A 19,374-nucleotide genomic window follows, 5' to 3' on the forward strand; every position below is an offset into this window, starting at 1 on the left:
TTTTCCCCGTTTCCCCCGGGGTTTTTTCCCGTTTTTCCCGGTTTTTCCCATTTTCCTCGGGTTTTTCCCCCCGATTTTCCCGATTTTTCCCGTTTTTCCAGATGATTTGGGTGAGTGGAACCGGAGGCGTTTGGAATCCCCGCCGCTTTCCGGGAATTTCGGGATCCTGGAGCCACAGGGAGGAGCTTGGGAATCCGGGATTCGGGAATTCGGGATTTGGGGATTCGGGATTTGGGGAATTCGGGATTTGGGGAATTCGGGAATCCAGGATTTGGGGAATTTGGGATTTGGGAATTCAGAATTTTGGGGATTCGGGATTTCGGGAATTTGGGGAATTCGGGGAGGGGTCGGGTCCCATCCCAGAGGGATCCAGGGGGGAATCGGGGCGGGGAGAGCCGGGATCGACCCCAAATTTGGGATCTGAATCCCAGAAATCCCTCCCGGATTTGGGATCTGGGCTGGAATTCACTCCCAAATTTGGGATCTGGGTTTAAAATCCCTCCCGGATTTGGGATCTGGGCTGGAATTCACTCCCAAATTTGGGATCTGGGTTTAAAATCCCTCCCGGATTTGGGATCTGGGCTGGAATTCACTCCCAAATTTGGGATCTGGGTTTAAAATCCCTCCCGAATTTGGGATTTGGGTTTAAAATCCCTCCCAAATTTGGGATTTGGGTTTGAAACACCTCCCGGATTTGGGATTTGGGTTTAAAATCCCTCCCGGATTTGGGATCTGAGTTGGAATTCACTCCCGGATTTGGGATCTGAGCTGCCACAATCCCAAAAATCCACCCGAAATCTGGGATTTCCCCACCCCCTGGAATTCCCTCCCTTCCTCCCAAAAAACCGGGATACCCCTTCCAAAAACCCCCAAAATCCCTGTTTTTCTCCCCAGAAATCCCGAAATTCCCATTTTTTTTCCCCGCAGAAATCCTCTCAACCCCCCAAATTTCCAGTTTATCCTGCAGAAATCCTCCCGAACCCCCAAAATTCCCAATTTTCCCCAGAAAATCCCTCCCGAACCCCCCGAAATTCTCCATTTTTCGCCCAGAATTCCTCCCAACCCCCCCTAAAATCCCGTTTTTCCCCCCAGAATTCCTCCCAACCGGCCCTAAATTCCCATTTTATCCCCCAGAAATCCTCCCCAAGCCCCCGAATTTCTCTGTTTCCCCCCAGAACCCCCCGAAATTCCTGACTTCCCCCCCCTCAGAAATCTTCCAGAACCCCTCGAAATCCCCGTTTTCCCCTTAAAATCCCTCTTTTCCCCCCACAAATCCTATGGAACCCCCCAAAATTCCCCCTTTCCCCCCAGAACCCCCCGAATTTCCCTTTTTTGCCCCCCAGAACCCCCCGAATTTCCCTTTTTTTCCCCCAGAACCCCCTGAAATTTCCCTTTTTTCCCCAGAACCCCCCGAATTTCCCTTTTTTTCCCCCAGAACCCCCTGAAATTCCCGTTTTTTTCCCCCAGAACCCCCCGAATTTCCCTTTTTTCCCCCAGAACCCCCTGAAATTCCCGGTTTTTCCCCCCAAAACCCCAAGAATTTATCTTTTTTTCCCCCCAGAACCCCCTGAAATTTCCCTTTTTTCCCCCCAGAACCCTCTGAAATTTCCCTTTTTTGCCCCCAGAACCCCCCGAATTTCCCTTTTTTTCCCCCCAGAACCCCCCGAATTTCCCTTTTTTTCCCCCCAGAACCCCCCGAATTTCCCTTTTTTCCCCCCGGGCCCCCCCGAAATTCCCGTTTTCCCGCAGAAATCCTGGAGGAGGTGATGAAGGAGGACGGCTTCCAGCCCGAGCTCGCTCCCGCGGCTCCCCGAGCCCTTCCCAAGCTGGTCCCGCGCGGCTCCGAGCCCCGCGAGCCCCGGGAGCCCCGGGAGCCCCGGGAGCCCCGGGAGCACCGGGAGCACCGGGAGCCGCCGCTGGCCCGGAGCCTGCGCGGGCTCTCCCTGGGCCCGTGCCCGGCGCAGGAAAAGCTGGAAAAGCTGGAAAAGCCGGGAAAGCCGCGCCTGGTGATCACGGAGCAGCCGAAGCAGCGCGGGATGCGCTTCCGCTACGAGTGCGAGGGGAGATCGGCCGGGAGCATCCTCGGCGAGAGCAGCACCGAGGCCAACCGGACCCTGCCCAGCATCGAGGTGGGAAACCGGGAAAAACCGGGAAAAACCGGGAAAAACCGGGAAAACCCGGGAACGGCACGGGACGGGGGTTTGGGATGGATTCGGGGAGGTTTGGGATGGATTTGGGGGTTTGGGATCGGCCGGGAGCATCCTCGGCGAGAGCAGCACCGAGGCCAACCGGACCCTGCCCAGCATCGAGGTGGGAAACCGGGAAAAACCGGGAAAAACCGGGAAAAACCGGGAAAAACCGGGAGAAAACCCGGATAAATCTGGAAAAAGCAGGAATGGCCTTTTGGGAGGGATTTGCGGTATTTTCCACGGGATTTTCCCCTCATTCCCTGCTTTCTTTTCCCACGTTTCCCCCGGATTTCTCCCCAGTTTTTATCCAATTTCCCCCCGATTTTCCCCCCTGTGATTTTTCCCTGATTTCCCCCCAGTTTTTTGTGTGATTCCCCCAAATTTCCCCTGACTTTTCCCGACTTTTCCTGACTTTTCCCAACTTTTCCCCGTGACTTTTCCCAGCTCTCCCTGTGACTTTTTCCAACTTTTCCCAGTGACTTTCCTGTGACTTTTCCGAACTTTCCCCTGACTTTTCCCAACTTTTCCCTGTGACTTTTCCCAGCTCTCCCTGTGACTTTTCCCAACTTTTCCCCGTGACTTTCCCCAACTTTTCCCAACTTTCCCCAACTTTTCCCCGTGACTTTTCCCAACTTTCCCCAACCTTTCCCGTGACTTTTCCCAGCTCTCCCCGTGACTTTTCCCAGCTCTCCCCCTGACTTTTCCCAACTTTCCCCGTGACTTTTCCCAGCTCTCCCTGTGACTTTTCCCAACTTTTCCCCGTGACTTTTCCCAACTTTCCCCAACCTTTCCCGTGACTTTTCCCAGCTTTCCCCGTGACTTTTCCCAGCTCTCCCCATGACTTTTCCCAGCTTTCCCCTGACTTTTCCCAACTTTCCCCAACTTTTCCCCGTGACTTTTCCCAACTTTCCCCAACTTTTCCCCGTGACTTTTCCCAACTTTCCCCAACTTTTCCCTGTGACTTTTCCCAGCTCTCCCCATGACTTTTCCCAACTTTTCCCCGTGACTTTCCCCAACTTTCCCCAACTTTTCCCCGTGACTTTCCCCAGCTTTTCCCAACTTTTCCCCGTGACTTTTCCCAGCTCTCCCCGTGACTTTTCCCGACTTTTCCCGCCCGTTCCCTGCCCTGCAGCTGCTGAACTGCCAGGCCATCCCGGAGGTGGCGGTCACGGCGTGCCTGGTGTGGAAGGATTGGCCGCACCGCGTGCACCCGCACGGCCTCGTGGGCAAGGACTGCGCCCAGGGGCTCTGCCGGGTGCTGCTGCGGCCCCAGAGCAACCCCCGGCACAGGTGAGCCCCGAATCCCGGAAAATCCCGCAATTCCGCCACCTTCCCCGGGAATTTCCCCCTTCCCCGGCAGGTTTTGGGGCGTTTTCGGGCATTTTTGAGCGTTTTTTTGGGTGTTTTTAGGCCTTTTTTGGGTTCTGCCCGATGCTCCTCAAGCTCCAAACCCATCCCAAGCACAAGGAAAATCCTGGAAAATCCCTTGGGTTGGATCCCGTTGGAATTTCTGGGATTTTTCCCTGTTTTCCTGGCGGTTTTGGGGCATTTTGGGGAGTTTACGGGCATTTTTGAGCGTTTTTTGGGTGTTTTTAGGCCTTTTTTGGGTTCTGCCCGATGCTCCTCAAGCCCCAAACCCATCCCAAGCACAAGGAAAATCCCTTGGGTCGGATCCCGTTGGAATTTCTGGGATTTTTCCAGAATTTCCCCCTTCCCCTGCAGGTTTTGGGGCGTTTTCGGGCATTTTCAGGTGTTTTTTGGGCATTTTTTTGGCGTTTTTTGGGTTCTGCCCGATGCTCCTCAAGCCCCAAACCCATCTCAAGCACAAGGAAAATCCTGGAAAATCCCTTGGGTTGGATCCCGTTGGAATTTCTGGGATTTTTCCCTGTTTTCCTGGCGGTTTTGGGGCATTTTGGGGAGTTTACGGGCATTTTTGAGCGTTTTTTGGGTGTTTTTAGGCCTTTTTTGGGTTCTGCCCGATGCTCCTCAAGCCCCAAACCCATCCCAAGCACAAGGAAAATCCCTTGGGTCGGATCCCGTTGGAATTTCTGGGATTTTTCCAGAATTTTCCCCTTTTCCTGCAGGTTTTGGGGCGTTTTTTGGGTGTTTTTTGGGTGTTTTTCTGCGGTTTTTGGGTTCTGCCCGGTGCTCCTCAAGCCCCAAACCCATCCCAAACCCTGGAATATCCCCACAAATGGAATGGGTCAGACCCCGTTGGAATTTCTGGGATTTTTCCAGAATTTTCCCCTTCCCCTGCAGGTTTTGGGGCGTTTTCGGGCATTTTCAGGAGTTTTTGGGCATTTTTTGGGTGTTTTTTGGGTTTTGCCCGGTGCTCCTCAAGCCCCAAACCCATCCCAAGCACAAGGAAAATCCCTTGGGTCGGATCCCGTTGGAATTTCTGGGATTTTTCCAGAATTTCCCCCTTCCCCTGCAGGTTTTGGGGCGTTTTTGGGTGGTTTTGGGTGGTTTTCGGGTATGTTTTGGGTGGTTTTTGGGTTCTGCCTGATGCTCCTCAAGCCCCAAACCCATCCCAAGCACAAGGAAAATCCCTTGGGTCAGATCCCGTTGGAATTTCTGGGATTTTTCCAGAATTTCCCCCTTCCCCTGCAGGTTTTGGGGCGTTTTTGGGTGGTTTTGGGTGGTTTTTGGCCGTTTTTTGGGTGTTTTTTGGGTATTTTTTGGGTGGTTTTTGGGTTCTGCCCGATGCGTCTCAAGCCCCAAACCCATCCACGGCACAAGAAAAATTCTGGAAAATCCCTTGGGTCAGATCCCGTTGGAATTTTAGGGATTTTTCCAGAATTTCCCCATTTTTTCCAGCATTTTATGGTTTTTTTTGTTTGCTTTTTTATTTTTCTGGAGGTTTTGAGGCATTTATGGGGCTCTTCCAGGTGCTCCACAAGCCCCAAACCTGGGAAAAACCTGGGAATATCCCAATAAATTGAATTTTCCGTGATTTCCCCCATTATTTGAGGGTTTTTTTTTTTGCATTTTCTGGGCATTTTTGGTGGTTTTTTGCCCATTTTTTTGGGATTTTTTGCCCGTTTTTTGGGGATATTTGGACGTTTCTGGGCTGGGGAATTTGGGAAGAGCCCAGAAAAATTGGGAATTTGGGATTTCCCGGCAGCTTCAGCAACCTGGGCATTCAGTGTGTGAAGAAGAAGGAAATCGAGGGCGCCATCGAGAAGAAGCTGCAGCTCGGGATCGACCCCTTCAAAGGTCAGAATTGCTTTTTTTTCCCAGGATTTCCCTGAATTTCCCTGAATTTCCACCTTTTCCCCCATTTTCCTCTCTTTTCCATGTTCCTTCCCTTTTTTTTTCCCCTTATATTTTGTGGTTTTTCCCATTTTTTCCCCCATTTCCCCCCCATTTTTCCTGTTTTTTCCCTGGTTTTTTTTCTGGTTTTTCTCATTTTTCCTGTGTTCTCCCATTTTTTTTTCCTGATTTTTCCATGGTTTTCTCCAAGTTTCTCTTGTTTTTTTGTTTTTTTTTTTTCCTTTTTTTACCCCATTTGGCCCATTTCTTCCCTTGTTTTTCCTCATTTTTCCCATTTTTCCTGTGGGATCCCTGCAGAACCCCCTTTCCCTGTGTTCTGTCATTCTTCTCTGCTTTTCCCCCCCCATTTCTCCCCATTTTCCCCCATTTCTGCCCAAATTTTTCCCATTTCCCTCCCATTTTCCCCATTTCTGCCCCTTTTGTCCCCATTTTCCCGTTTCTGCCCCATTCCCCCCCATTTTTCCCCATTTCTACCCCATTTTTCTCAATTTCTGCCCCGTTTTCCCCCACTTTTCCCCATTTCTGCCCCATTTCCACCCAATTTTCCCCATTTCCACCCAATTTTCCCCATTTCTGCCCCGTTTTTTCCCCATTTCTGCCCCGTTTGTGCCCGTTTTCCCCGTTTTTTGCCATTTTCTGCCCCATTTCTCACCCATTTCTCACCCATTTTTCCCCATTTCTGCCCCATTTCTACCTCATTTCTCCCCATTTTCCCCATTTCTGCCCCGGTTTTCCCCATTTCTGCCCCATTTCTGCCTGTTTTTCCCATTTTTCCCCATTTCTGCCCCATTTTCCCCCGTTTTTTCCCCATTTTTGCCCCATTTCTGCCAATTTTTCCCCATTTCTCCCCGTTTTTCCCCATTTCTGCCCCGTTTTTCCCCATTTCTGCCCGGTTTCTCCCGTTTTGCCCTTTTCTGCCCCGTTTTTCCCCATTTTTGCTCCATTTCTGCCCCATTTTTCCCCATTTCTGCCCCGTTTTTCCCCATTTTTGCCCCATTTTTCCCCATTTCTGCCCCATTTTTGCCCTTTTCTGCCCCGTTTTTCCCCATTTTTGCCCCGTTTTTCCCCGTTTTTCCCCATTTCCACCCCGTTTTTCCCCATTTCTGCCCGGTTTCTGCCGTTTTGCCCATTTTTGCCCTTTTCTGCCCCATTTCTCCTCGTCTCTGCCCCGTTTTTCCCCATTTCTCCCCGTTTTTCCCCATTTCCACCCCGTTTTTCCCCATCTCTGCCCGGTTTCTGCCGTTTTGCCCATTTTTGCCCTTTTCTGCCCCGTTTCCAGCGGGCTCCCTGCGGAACCACCAGGAGGTCGATCTCAACGTGGTCCGGATTTGCTTCCAGGCCTCGTTCCGGGACCGCGCCGGGATCCCCCGGAGCCTCAGCCCGGTGCTGTCCCAGCCCATCTTCGACAAGAGTGAGTCCCAAAAACCCCCAAATCCACCCCAAAAATATCCCCGAAATGTCCTGAAAATATCCCCAAATTATCTCAGAATTATCCCCCAAAAAAATCCCCGAAACAGCCCCAAAAAATCCCCAAAAATCCCCCCCGGAGCCTCAGCCCGGTGCTGTCCCAGCCCATCTTCGACAAGAGTGAGTCCCAAAAACCCCCAGATCCACCCCAAAAATATCCCCGAAATGTCCTGAAAATATCCCCAAATTATCTCAGAATTATCCCAAAAAAAATTCCCAAAAAATTACCCCAAAATTTCCCCAAATTCCCCCCAAAACCAAAAAAAATCCCGAAAAATGAAAGAAAACCCCCAAAAATCCGAAAAAAAATTCCCCAAAAATTCCCCAAAATTCCCCAAAAATGAAAAAAAAATCCCCAAAAATTCCTCAAAAATGCCCCCAAAATTCCCCCAAAAATTCCCCAAAATTCCCCAAAAATCCACCCAAAATTCCAAAAGAAATCCCCCAAAATTCCCAAAAAAATCCCCCAAAAATCCCCCAAAATTCGCCAAAAATTCCCCAAAATTCCCCAAAAATTCCCAAAATCCCCAAAATTCCCCAAAAATTCCCCCAAAAAAATCCCCCCCCAAAAATTCCCGAATTTCCCCCAAATTCCCCAAAAATTCCCCCAAAATTCCCAAAAATTCCCCAAAATTCCCCAAAAATTCCCAAATTCCCCAAAAATTCCCCCAAAATTCCCAAAAATTCCCCAAAAATTTCCAAAATTCCCAAAATTCCCCAAAAATTCCCCAAAAAATCCCCCAAAATTTCCCCAAAATTCCCCAAAAATTCCCAAAAAACCTCAAAAAATTCCCCAAAAATTCCCCAAAATTCCCCCAAAATTCCCCGAATCCCCCAAATTCCCGAATTGCCGAATTCCCGAATTGCCCAACGCTCCCGCCTGCGGCGGCGCCGCTGCAGAGTCGACGACGACGTCGGAGCTGCGCATCTGCCGCATGAACAAAGAGAGCGGCCCCTGCACGGGCGGCGAGGAGCTCTACCTGCTCTGCGACAAGGTCCAGAAAGGTACCGCGCGCCGGGCAGCACACCTGGCACCACACCTGGTGCCACACCTGGTGCCACACCTGGCACCACACCTGGGCACGGCTGGGATCACACCTGGGATCACACCTGGCACCACAGCTGGGATCACACCTGGGCACGGCTGGGATCACACCTGGGATCACACCTGGCACCACACCTGGCACCACAGCTGGGATCACACCCGGCACCACAGCTGGGATCACACCTGGGCACGGCTGGGATCACACCTGGGCACGGCTGGGATCACACCTGGCACCACACCTGGTGCCACACCTGGTGCCACACCTGGCACCACACCTGTCACCACACCTGGTGCTACACCTGGCACCACACCTGGCACCACACCTGGGCACGGCTGGGATCACACCTGGCATCACAGCTGGGATCACACCTGGGATCACACCTGGGCACGGCTGGGATCACACCTGGGATCACACCTGGCGCCACACCTGGGATCACACCTGGGATCACACCTGGCGCCACACCTGGGATCACACCTGGGATCACACCTGGGCACGGCTGGGATCACACCTGGGATCACACCTGGCGCCACACCTGGGATCACACCTGGGATCACACCTGGGCACGGCTGGGATCACACCTGGCACCACACCTGGCACCGCACCTGGCACCACACCCGGGATCACACCTGGGCACGGCTGGGATCACACCCGGGATCACACCTGGGCACGGCTGGGATCACACCTGGGATCACACCTGGCATCACACCTGGCACCACACCCGGGATCACACCTGGCACCACACCTGGCACCACACCCGGGATCACACCTGGCACCGCACCTGGCACCACACCCGGGATCACACCTGGGCACGGCTGGGATCACACCTGGGATCACACCTGGCATCACACCTGGCACCACACCTGGCACCACACCCGGCATCACACCCGGCATCACACCTGGCACCACACCTGGCACCACACTTGGCGCCACACCTGGCACCACACCCGGGATCACACCCGGCATCACACCCGGCATCACACCCGGCATCACACCTGGGATCACACCTGGCATCACACCTGGGCATGGCTGGGATCACAGCTGGCATCACACCTGGCATCACACCTGGCACCACACCTGGGATCACACCTGGGATTACACCTGGGATCACACCTGGGCATACCCGGGATCACAGCTGGGATCACACCTGGGATCACACCTGGGCATGGCTGGGATCACAGCTGGGCATGGCTGGGATCACACCTGGGATCACACCTGGCACACCTGGGATCACACCTGGCATCACACCTGGCACACCTGGGATCACACCTGGGATCACAGCTGGCACACCTGGGATCACACCTGGGCACACCTGGGATCACACCTGGGATCACACCTGGCACACCTGGGATCACACCTGGCATCACACCTGGCACACCTGGGATCACACCTGGGATCACAGCTGGCACACCTGGGATCACACCTGGGCACACCTGGGATCACACCTGGGATCACAGCTGGCACACCTGGCATCACACCTGGCACACCTGGGATCACACCTGGGATCACAGCTGGCACACCTGGGATCACACCTGGGATCACACCTGGGATCACACCTGGGCACACCCGGGATCACAGCTGGGATCACAGCTGGGATCACACCTGGGCACGGCTGGGATCACACCTGGGACAGCCGGGCACGGCTGGGATCACACCTGGCACGACTGGGATCACACCTGGCACGGCTGGGATCACACCTGGCACGGCTGGGATCGTGGCGATTTTCCGCAAGGAGCCCTGGGAGGCGCGGGCGGATTTCTCCCATTCCTTGTACCCCAAATCCCAAATTCCCGCATTCCCAAATCCCAAATCCCACATAATCCCAAATCCCCTCACCCATCCCCGCGGAATTCCCGGTGTTTTCCCAGAGGCCATCGCGGTGATTTTCCGCAAGGACCCCTGGGAGGCGCGGGCGGATCCCTCCCATTCCCTGTACCCCAAATCCCAAATCCCAAACCCCAAATCCCAAATTCCTGTGCCCAAATCCCCAATCCCAAATCCCCTTGTCCCCGCGGAATTCCCGGTGTTTTCCCAGAGGCCATCGCGGTGATTTTCCGCAAGGACCCCTGGGAGGCGCGGGCTGATCTCTCCTGTACCCCGTACCCCAAATCCCAAATTCCTGTGCCCAAATCCCCAATCCCAAATCCCAATCCCAAATCCCCGCGGAATTCCCGGTGTTTTCCCAGAGGACATCGCGGTGATTTTCCGCAAGGAGCCCTGGGAGGCGCGGGCTGATCCCTGCCATTCCTCATACCCCAAATCCCAAATCCCAAATTCCTGTGCCCAAATCCCAAATTCCCAATCCCAAACCCCAAATCCCAAATCCCCGCGGAATTCCCGGTGTTTTCCCAGAGGACATCGCGGTGATTTTCCGCAAGGAGCCCTGGGAGGCGCGGGCGGATTTCTCGCAGGCCGACGTTCACCGCCAGGTCGCCATCGTGCTGCGCACGCCGCCCTACGCACACCTGGAGCTGCGCGAGCCCGTGCAGGTGGAGGTGTTCCTGCAGCGCCTCACCGACAGCGTCCGCAGCGAGGGCTTCCGCTTCACCTACCTGCCCCGGGACACCGGTACCTGCCGGGAACACCTGGGGAGAACGGGGATAACGGGAACAGCCGGGCTGAGGGTACAGGTACAGGTACAGGTACAGGTACAGGTACAGTACAGGTACAGGTGCAGTACAGGTACAGGTACAGGTACAGTACAGGTACAGTACAGGTACAGTACAGGTACAGGTACAGGTACAGTACAGGTACAGGTGCAGGTACAGGTACAGGTACAGGTACAGTACAGGTACAGTACAGGTACAGTACAGGTGCAGGTACAGGTACAGTACAGGTGCAGGTGCAGGTACAGGTACAGTACAGGTACAGTACAGGTGCAGGTACAGGTACAGTACAGGTGCAGGTACAGGTACAGGTGCAGGTACAGTACAGGTGCAGGTACAGGTACAGGTGCAGGTACAGGTGCAGGTGCAGGTACAGGTACAGGTGCAGGTACAGGTGCAGGTGCAGGTACAGGTACAGTACAGGTGCAGGTACAGGTGCAGGTGCAGGTACAGGTACAGTACAGATACAGGTACAGGTACAGTACAGGTACAGGTACAGTACAGGTACAGGTGCAGGTGCAGGTACAGGTGCAGGTGCAGGTACAGGTGCAGGTACAGGTACAGTACAGGTACAGGTGCAGGTACAGGTGCAGGTACAGGTGCAGGTGCAGGTACAGGTACAGTACAGATACAGGTACAGGTACAGTACAGGTACAGGTACAGTACAGGTACAGGTGCAGGTACAGGTGCAGGTACAGGTACAGGTGGAGGTGTCAGGAGTGAAGGGTTCCGCTTCACCTACCTGCCCCGGGACACCGGTACCTGCTGGGGATGGCACCGGGATAACGGGGATAATGGGGATAACGGGGCACCGGGAACAGCCGGGGAGAACGGGGATGGCACCGGGAATGGACACCGGGAAGAGCAGGGATAAGCGCCGGGAATAACCGGAAATCCCGGGAATGGCACCGGGAATAGCGGGAAATCCCGGTTTCCCGGTGTCTCCCGGGAATGTTTACCGGTGTTTCCCGGTGTTTCCTGGTGGTCACTGGAATGTTTCCCGGTGTAACCCCGGTGTAATTCCCGATGCAATCCTGGTGTAATTCCCGGTGTAACCCTGGTGTAACCCCGGTGTAACCCCAGAGTAACCCCGGTGTAATTCCTGGTGTAACCCTGGAGTAACCCCGGTGTAATCCCGGTGTAATCCCGGTGTAACCCCAGTGTAATTCCTGGTGTAACCCCAGTGTAACCCCAGAGTACCCCCAGTGTAACCCCAGTGTAATTCCCAGTGTAACCCCAGAGTATCCCCGGTGTAACCGCAGTGTAATTCCCGGTGTACCCCTGGTGTAACCCTGGTGTAACCCCGGTGTAACCCCGGTGTAACCCCGGTGTAATTCCTGGTGTAACCCTGGTGTAACCCCGGAGTAACACCGGTGTAACCCCGGTGTAACCCTGGCGTAATTCCTGGTGTAACCCCGGTGTAACCCCGGAGTAACCCCAGTGTAACCCTGGTGTAACCCCGGTGTAACCCCGGCGTAATTCCTGGTGTAACCCCTGTGTACCCCTGGAGTAACCCTGGTGTAACCCCGGTGTAACCCTGGAGTAACCCCGGTGTAATTCCTGCTGTAACCCCGGTGTAACCCCGGTGTAATTCCTGGTGTAACCCCGGAGTAACCCCGGTGTAACGCCGGTGTAACCCCGGTGTAACCCCGGTGTAACCCCTGTGTAACGCCGGTGTCCCTCCGCAGACGCGTACCGGGTGCAGGTGAAGCGCAAGCGGGGAATGCCCGACCTGCTGGAGGAGCTCTCGGGGACAGGTGGGACTGGGGGGAACTGGGGGGGACTGGGATGGACTGGGAGGGACTGGGAGGAACTGGGGGGGAACTGGGGGGGAACTGGGGGGAACTGGGAGGGGATTGGGAGGGACTGGGAGGGACTGGGAGGGAACTGGGAGGGACTGGGAGAGACTGGGGGGAACTGGGGGGAACTGGGAGGGGATTGGGAGGGACTGGGAGGGAACTGGGAGGGACTGGGAGGGACTGGGGGGACTGGGAGGGAACTGGGGGGAACTGGGGGGAACTGGGAGGGACTGGGAGGGACTGGGGGGAACTGGGAGAGACTGGGAGGGACTGGGAGGGACTGGGGGGAACTGGGAGGGACTGGGAGGGACTGGGAGGGACTGGGGGGAACTGGGAGGGACTGGGAGGGACTGGGGGGAACTGGGGGGAACTGGGGGGAACTGGGAGGGGATTGGGAGGGACTGGGGGGAACTGGGAGGGACTGGGAGGGGACTGGGGGGAACTGGGAGGGGATTGGGGGGAACTGGGAGGGACGGGGGGGAACTGGGAGGGACTGGGAGGGACTGGGGGGAACTGGGAGGGACTGGGGGGAACTGGGAGGGACTGGGAGGGACTGGGAGTGATTTGGGGGAAATTCGGGGAGAATTTGGGGCATTTGGGGGAATTTGGGAGGATTTTGGGGTGATTTTGGGGGGATTTTGGGGTGATTTGTGTGATTTTGGGATGATTTGTGTGATTTTGGCGTGATTTTGGGGGGATTTTGGGGGGTTTTGGGGTGATTTTATGTGATTTGTGTGATTTTGGGGTGATTTTGGGTGGGATTTGGGGGTTATTTTGGGTGATTTTGGGTGATTTGGGGTGATTTGGGGTAATTTTGGGGTGATTTTATGTGATTTGTGTGATTTTGGGGTGATTTTGGGGGGATTTTGGGTGATTTTATGTGATTTGTGTGATTTTGGGGTGATTTGGGGTGATTTGGGGTGATTTGGGGTAATTTTGGGGTGATTTTATGTGATTTGTGTGATTTTGGGGTGATTTTGGGTGATTTTGGGTGGGATTTGGGGGTCATTTTGGGGGATTTGGGGTGATTTGTGTGATTTTGGGGTGATTTTCGGTGGGATTTGGGGGTTATTTTGGGGGATTTTATGTGATTTGTGTGATTTTGGGTGGGATTTTGGGGGGATTTGGGGTGTCCCGATGCCGTGACCCCCCCGTTGCCCCCAGACCCGTTTGGGATCGAGGCCAAGCGGAGGAAGAAGCCCCCGGGGTACCTGGAGCACTTCATCCCCCTGGGCCCCACAGGTGCGACCCCCACCCCCCCACATCCCAAATTTCTCCCCCAAATCCCAAATTCCCCCCCCAGTCCCAAATTTTCCCACTAAGCCCCAATTCCCTCCCCAAAAAAACCCCAATTTGTCCCCTAAAAATCCCATTTTTTCAAAAAAATTCCCATTTTCCTCCCCTATAATCCAAATTTCCCCCCAAATCCCCATTTCCCCCCCCAAATTCCCGATTTCCCCCCCCAAATCCCCATTTTCCCCCCAAACCCCCATTTTTCCCCCCAAAATCCCCGATTTCCCCCCCAAATTCCCATTTTCCCCCCAATTCCCCATTTTCCCCCCCCAAATTCCCATTTCCCCCCAAAAAATTCCCGATTTTTCTCCCCAAATCCCCATTTTTTCCCCCAAACTCCCATTTTCCCCCCTAAATCCCCATTCCCCCCCAAATTCCCATTTCCCCCCCCAAATTCCCGATTTCCACCCCCAAATCCCCATTTCCCCCCCAAACCCCCATTTTCCCCCCAAAGCCCCATTTTTCCCCCCAAACTCCCAATTTCCCCCCCAATTTCCCATTTTTCCCCCAAATCCCCCTCCAAATCCCCATTTTTCCCCCCAAAATCCCCATTTCGCCCCCCAAAATTCCCGATTTTCCCCCCAAATCCCCATTTCCCCCCCCCAATTCCCAATTTCTCCCCCCAAACCCCCATTTCCCCCCCCAAACTGCCATTCCCCCCCCCAAAATTCCCGATTTTCCCCCCCAAATCCCCATTTCCCCCCCCCAAAATTCCCGTTATTTCGCCCAAAATCCCCATTTTCCCCCCCAAATTCCCGATTTCCCCCCCAAATCCCCATTCCCCCCCCAATTTCCCATTTCCCCCCCAAAGCCCCATTTTTGCCCCCAAACTCCCAATTTCCCCCCCAATTTCCCATTTTCCCCCCAAATCCCCCTCCAAATCCCCATTTTTCCCCCCAAACTCCCATTTTCCCCCCCAATTTTCCATTTTCCCACCCAAAATCCCCATTTCCACCCCTCAAATCCCCAATTTTTCCCCCCAAATTCCCATTTTTCCCCCAAAATTCCCGATTTTTCCCCCAAATCCCCATTTTTCCCCCCCAAACTCCCATTGCCCCCCCCCAATCCCCAATTTCCCCCCCCAAAATTCCTGATTTTTCCCCCCAAATCCCCGATTTCCCCCCCCAAAATTCCCGATTTTTCCCAAATCCCCGTTTTCCCCCGCAGACGCGCCGTTCCCCGCCGAGCCGGAGCCGCTGGATTCCCTTCCCCCGCTCTTCGCCCCCTTCGCCCCCGCGGCCCTCGGGCCCTTCGCGCCCCGGGCGGAATTCCCGGAGTTCCCGGAATTCCCGGAATTCCCGCTTTTCCCGGGCCCCGAGCTGCTGGCCGAGCCCCCCGCCGGGGACCCCCCCCCCATTTCCAGCCTGGTGGGCTCCCACATGTTCCCGGGGGGGGAGGGCTGAGCATTCCCAAAAAAATAACCCCCCAAAAATTCCCCAAAATCCTCCCAAAATCCCCCTCGAAATTCCCCAAAATCCTCTCGAAATTCCCCAAAATCCTCTCAAAATTCCCCCAAAATCCTCCCAAAATCCTCCTCAAAATTCCCCAAAAATCCCCTCGAAATCCTCCCAAAATCCCCCTCGAAATTCCCCAAAATCCCCTCAAAATCCTCCCAAAATCCCCTCGAAATCCCCCAGGAAATTCCCTTCGAAATTCCCCAAAATCCCCTCGAAATCCTCCCAAAATCCCCCTCGAAATTCCCCAAATTCCCCAAAATCCCCTTGAAATTCCCCAGGAAATCCCCCTCAAAATTCCCCAAAAATCCCCTCAAGATCCCCTTGAAATCCTCCCAAAATCCTCCTCAAAATTCCCAAAAAGCCCCCTCGAAATCCTCCCAAAATTCTCCCAAAATCCCCTCAAAATCCCCCTCGAAATCACCAAAAATCCCCTAAAAATCCTCCCAAAATCCCCTCGAAATTCCCAAAATCCCCTCGAAATCCCCCAAAATTCCCAAAAATCCCCTTCAAAATCTCCAAAAATTCCCTCGAAGTTCCCCTCGAAATTCTCCCAAAATTCCCAAAAATCCCCCTCAAAATCCTCCCAAAATCCCTTCAAAAATTCCCAAAACCCCCCCTCAAAATTCCCAAAAAATTCCCCTCATAATCCCCCCAAATTTCCCCAAATTCCCCCCAAATTCCCAAAATTCCTCTCAAAATCCCCCAAATTCCCCTCAAAATCCTCCAAAATTCCCAAATTCCCCCCAAATTCCCAAAATTCCCCTCAAAATCCCCCCAAATTCCCCTCAAAATCCCCAAAATCCCCGGAATTCCCGGAATTCCCCGGGAGGATTTCAGGGATTTTCTTCCCCCATCCCAAAATTCGGGGCCCCTGGGCCGGCTGGACCCCCCGGGATTTTGGGAAATTCCCAAATTTTTTCCTGTTTTTGGTTTTTTTTTTTGCACTATATTTATAGGGGGTCCCCAGCCCGGGAGTTTGGGGGGAATTCCCGGGATTTTTGGGGGAAATTCCCAAGATTTTTGGGGAATTCCTGGGATTTTGGGTGGAATTCTTGGGAATTTTGGGGAATTCCTGGGATTTTGGGTGGAATTCTTGGGAATTTTGGGGAATTCCTGGGATTTTGGGGGAAATTCACAGGATTTGGGGGAATTTCTGGGATTTTGGGTGGAATTCCAGGATTTTGGGGGAAATTCCCAGGATTTTGTGTGGAATTATTGGGATTTTGGGCAGAATTCCTGGGATTTTGGGCAGAATTCCAGGGATTTTTGGGGAATTTCTGGGATTTTGGGTGGAAGTCCCGGGATTTTGGGCAGAATTCCTGGGATTTGGGGGAGAATTCCCAAGTTTTTGGGGGGAAATTCTCAGGATTTTGGACAGAATTCCAGGATTTTGGGGGAATTTTCCAGGATTTTGGGGGGAAATTCCCGGGATTTTGGGCAGAATTCCAGGATTTTGGGTGGAATAAAGCCATGGATGGACACCCAGGAGTTGCTTTTGGGGACTGGGATTGAACTGGGAGGAACTGGGAGGGACTGGGAGGGACTGGGATGGACTGGGATGGACTGGGAGGAACTGGGATGGACTGGGATGAACTGGGAGGGACTGGGAGGGAACTGGGAGGGAACTGGGAGGAACTGGGAGGGAACTGGGAGGGAACTGGGAGGGAACTGGAACTGGCACCAGTCTGTCCCAGTATGGGACTGGGAATGGCACCAGTCTGTCCCAGTATGGGACTGGGAATGGCACCAGTCTGTCCCAGTATGGGACTGGAACTGGCACCAGTCTGTCCCAGTATGGGGCTGGAACTGGCACCAGTCTGTCCCAGTATGGGACTGGAACTGGCACCAGTCTGTCCCAGTATGGGACTGGAACTGGCACCAGTCTGTCCCAGTATGGAACTGGAACTGGCACCAGTCCGTCCCAGTATGGGACTGGAACTGGCACCAGTCCATCCCAGTATGGGACTGGAATCAGGACCAGTCCATCCCAGTATGGGACTGGAACTGGCACCAGTCTGTCCCAGTATGGGACTGGAACTGGCACCAGTCTGTCCCAGTTTGGGACTGGAACTGGCACCAGTCCGTCCCAGTATGGGACTGGAATCAGGACCAGTCTGTCCCAGTATGGGACTGGAACTGGCACCAGTCCGTCCCAGTATGGAACTGGAATCAAGACCAGTCCGTCCCAGTATGGGACTGGAACTGGCACCAGTCTGTCCCAGTATGGGGCTGGAACTGGCACCAGTCTGTCCCAGTATGGGACTGGAACTGGCACCAGTCTGTCCCAGTATGGGACTGGAACTGGCACCAGTCTGGCCCAGTATGGGGCTGGAACTGGCACCAGTCTGTCCCAGTATGGGACTGGAATCAGGACCAGTCCATCCCAGTATCGGACTGGGAATAGAACCCGGAGGAGGAATCGCTCAGGCCCCGCCCACACAACAAACCACGCCCCCTCCACAGCCACACCCTCAAAGCCCCGCCCCAGCCTCATTCTGACACCAAGCCCCGCCCAATATACTTCCCCATTAGGCCCCGCCTCAGCCTCGTTCTGACATTAAACCCCGCCCCAAGGTGTCCCAATTTGGCCCCGCCCTTTTACTCGTACTTCCGTTTCCGCCGTCACTTCCGCCTCCGGGTGCGCCGAGCGCGGTGAGCGGCGATGGCGGCGGGGCCGCTCCCCAATTAACGCTTCATTAGCGCCCCCCTCCCCCCGGGCCCGCCCCTCATTAGCGCCCTCATTAGGGCTCTCCCTAATGAGCCCCTGGCCCTGGGGCTGCCCCGGGGCTCCCTCCCCCCGGTACTCCCGGTGGCTCCCGCTTTGTTCCCCGTTCCCTCCTTTGGTTCCGTTTTTAATTCCCTTTTTTCTTCTCCTCTATTCCCGTTTTTAATTGAATTTCCCCCTTTAATCCCAATTTCCCCCTTAATTAACCCCTAATTCCTCCTTTAATTAATCCCCAACTTCCCTCTTAATCCCCAATTTTTATTCCCAATCCCCCTTAATTAATCCCCAATTTCCCCCTTAATTAATCCTAATTTTTATCCCCAATATCCCCCTTAATTAACGCCCAATTCTCCCCTTAATTAACGCCCAATTCCCCCCTTAACTAATCCCCAATTCCCCCTTAATTAATCCTCAATCTCCCCCTTAATTAACCCCCAATTCCCTCTTAATTAATCCCCAATTCCGATTAATTCCCCCAATTCCCATTAATTCCCCCAATCCCCATTAATTAATTACCCAATTCCCATTAATATCCCCAATCCCCATTAATTAATCCCCAATTCCCCATTAATTCCCCCAATTCCCATTAATTCCCCCAATTCCCATTAATTAACCCCCAATTCCCACTAATTCCCCCAATCCCCATTTATTAATCCCCAATTCCCATTAATTAACGCCCAATCTCCATTAATTCCCCCAATCCCCATTAATTAATCCCCATTAATTACCCAATCCCCATTAATTAACCCCCAATTCCTCATTAATCTCCATTAATTCCCTCAATCCCCATTAATTAACCCCCAATCCCCATTAATTAATCCCCATTAATTACCCAATTCCCATTAATTAACCCCCAATCCCCATTAATTAACCCCCAATCCCCATTAATTAATCCCCAATCCCCATTAATTCCCCCAATCCCCATCAATTACCCCAATCCCTATTAATTAATCCCCATTAATTACCCCAATCCCCATTAATTAATCCCCATTAATTCCCCCAATCCCCATTAATTAACCCCCAATCCCCATTAATTACCCCCCAATTCCCCATTAAATCCCATTAATTACCCAATTCCCATTAATTAACCCCCAATCCCTATTACTCCACATTAATTCCCCCAATCCCCATTAATTCCCCCCCAATTCCCCATTAATCCCCATTAATTAATCCCCAATTCCCATTAATTAACCCCCAATCCCCATTAATTGATCCCCATTAATTCCCCCAATCCCCATTAATTACTCCCCATTAATTCCCCCAATCCCCATTAATTACTCCCCATTAATTCCCCCAATCCCCATTAATTACCCCAATCCCCATTAATTACCCCCCAATTCCCCATTAATCCCCATTAATTCCCCCAATCCCCATTAATTACCCCCCAATTCCCCATTAATCCCCATTAATTACCCCAATCCCCATTAATTACCCCCCAATTCCCCATTAATCCCCATTAATTACCCCAATCCCCATTAATTCCCCCAATCCCCATTAATTAATCCCCATGAATTCCCCATTA

General features: G+C 53.3%; 1 protein-coding gene across 1 annotated transcript; it reads left to right on the plus strand.

The window, feature by feature from the left end:
• Positions 1-104: 104 nt before the first annotated feature.
• On the plus strand, positions 105-15,174 carry RELB (RELB proto-oncogene, NF-kB subunit). Its single transcript, XM_053968562.1, has 10 exons — positions 105-110; positions 1,750-2,129; positions 3,322-3,479; positions 5,314-5,405; positions 6,742-6,873; positions 7,830-7,934; positions 10,325-10,540; positions 12,267-12,335; positions 13,542-13,619; positions 14,838-15,174. Exons 2-10 carry the CDS (start codon positions 1,767-1,769, stop codon positions 15,071-15,073), a joined length of 1,449 nt encoding a protein of 482 aa, XP_053824537.1. The 5' UTR covers positions 105-110; positions 1,750-1,766; the 3' UTR covers positions 15,074-15,174.
• Positions 15,175-19,374: the final 4,200 nt, after the last annotated feature.

This window comes from Vidua chalybeata, chromosome 35, assembly GCF_026979565.1.
Source record: "Vidua chalybeata isolate OUT-0048 chromosome 35, bVidCha1 merged haplotype, whole genome shotgun sequence".
Classification (NCBI taxonomy): domain Eukaryota; kingdom Metazoa; phylum Chordata; class Aves; order Passeriformes; family Viduidae; genus Vidua; species Vidua chalybeata.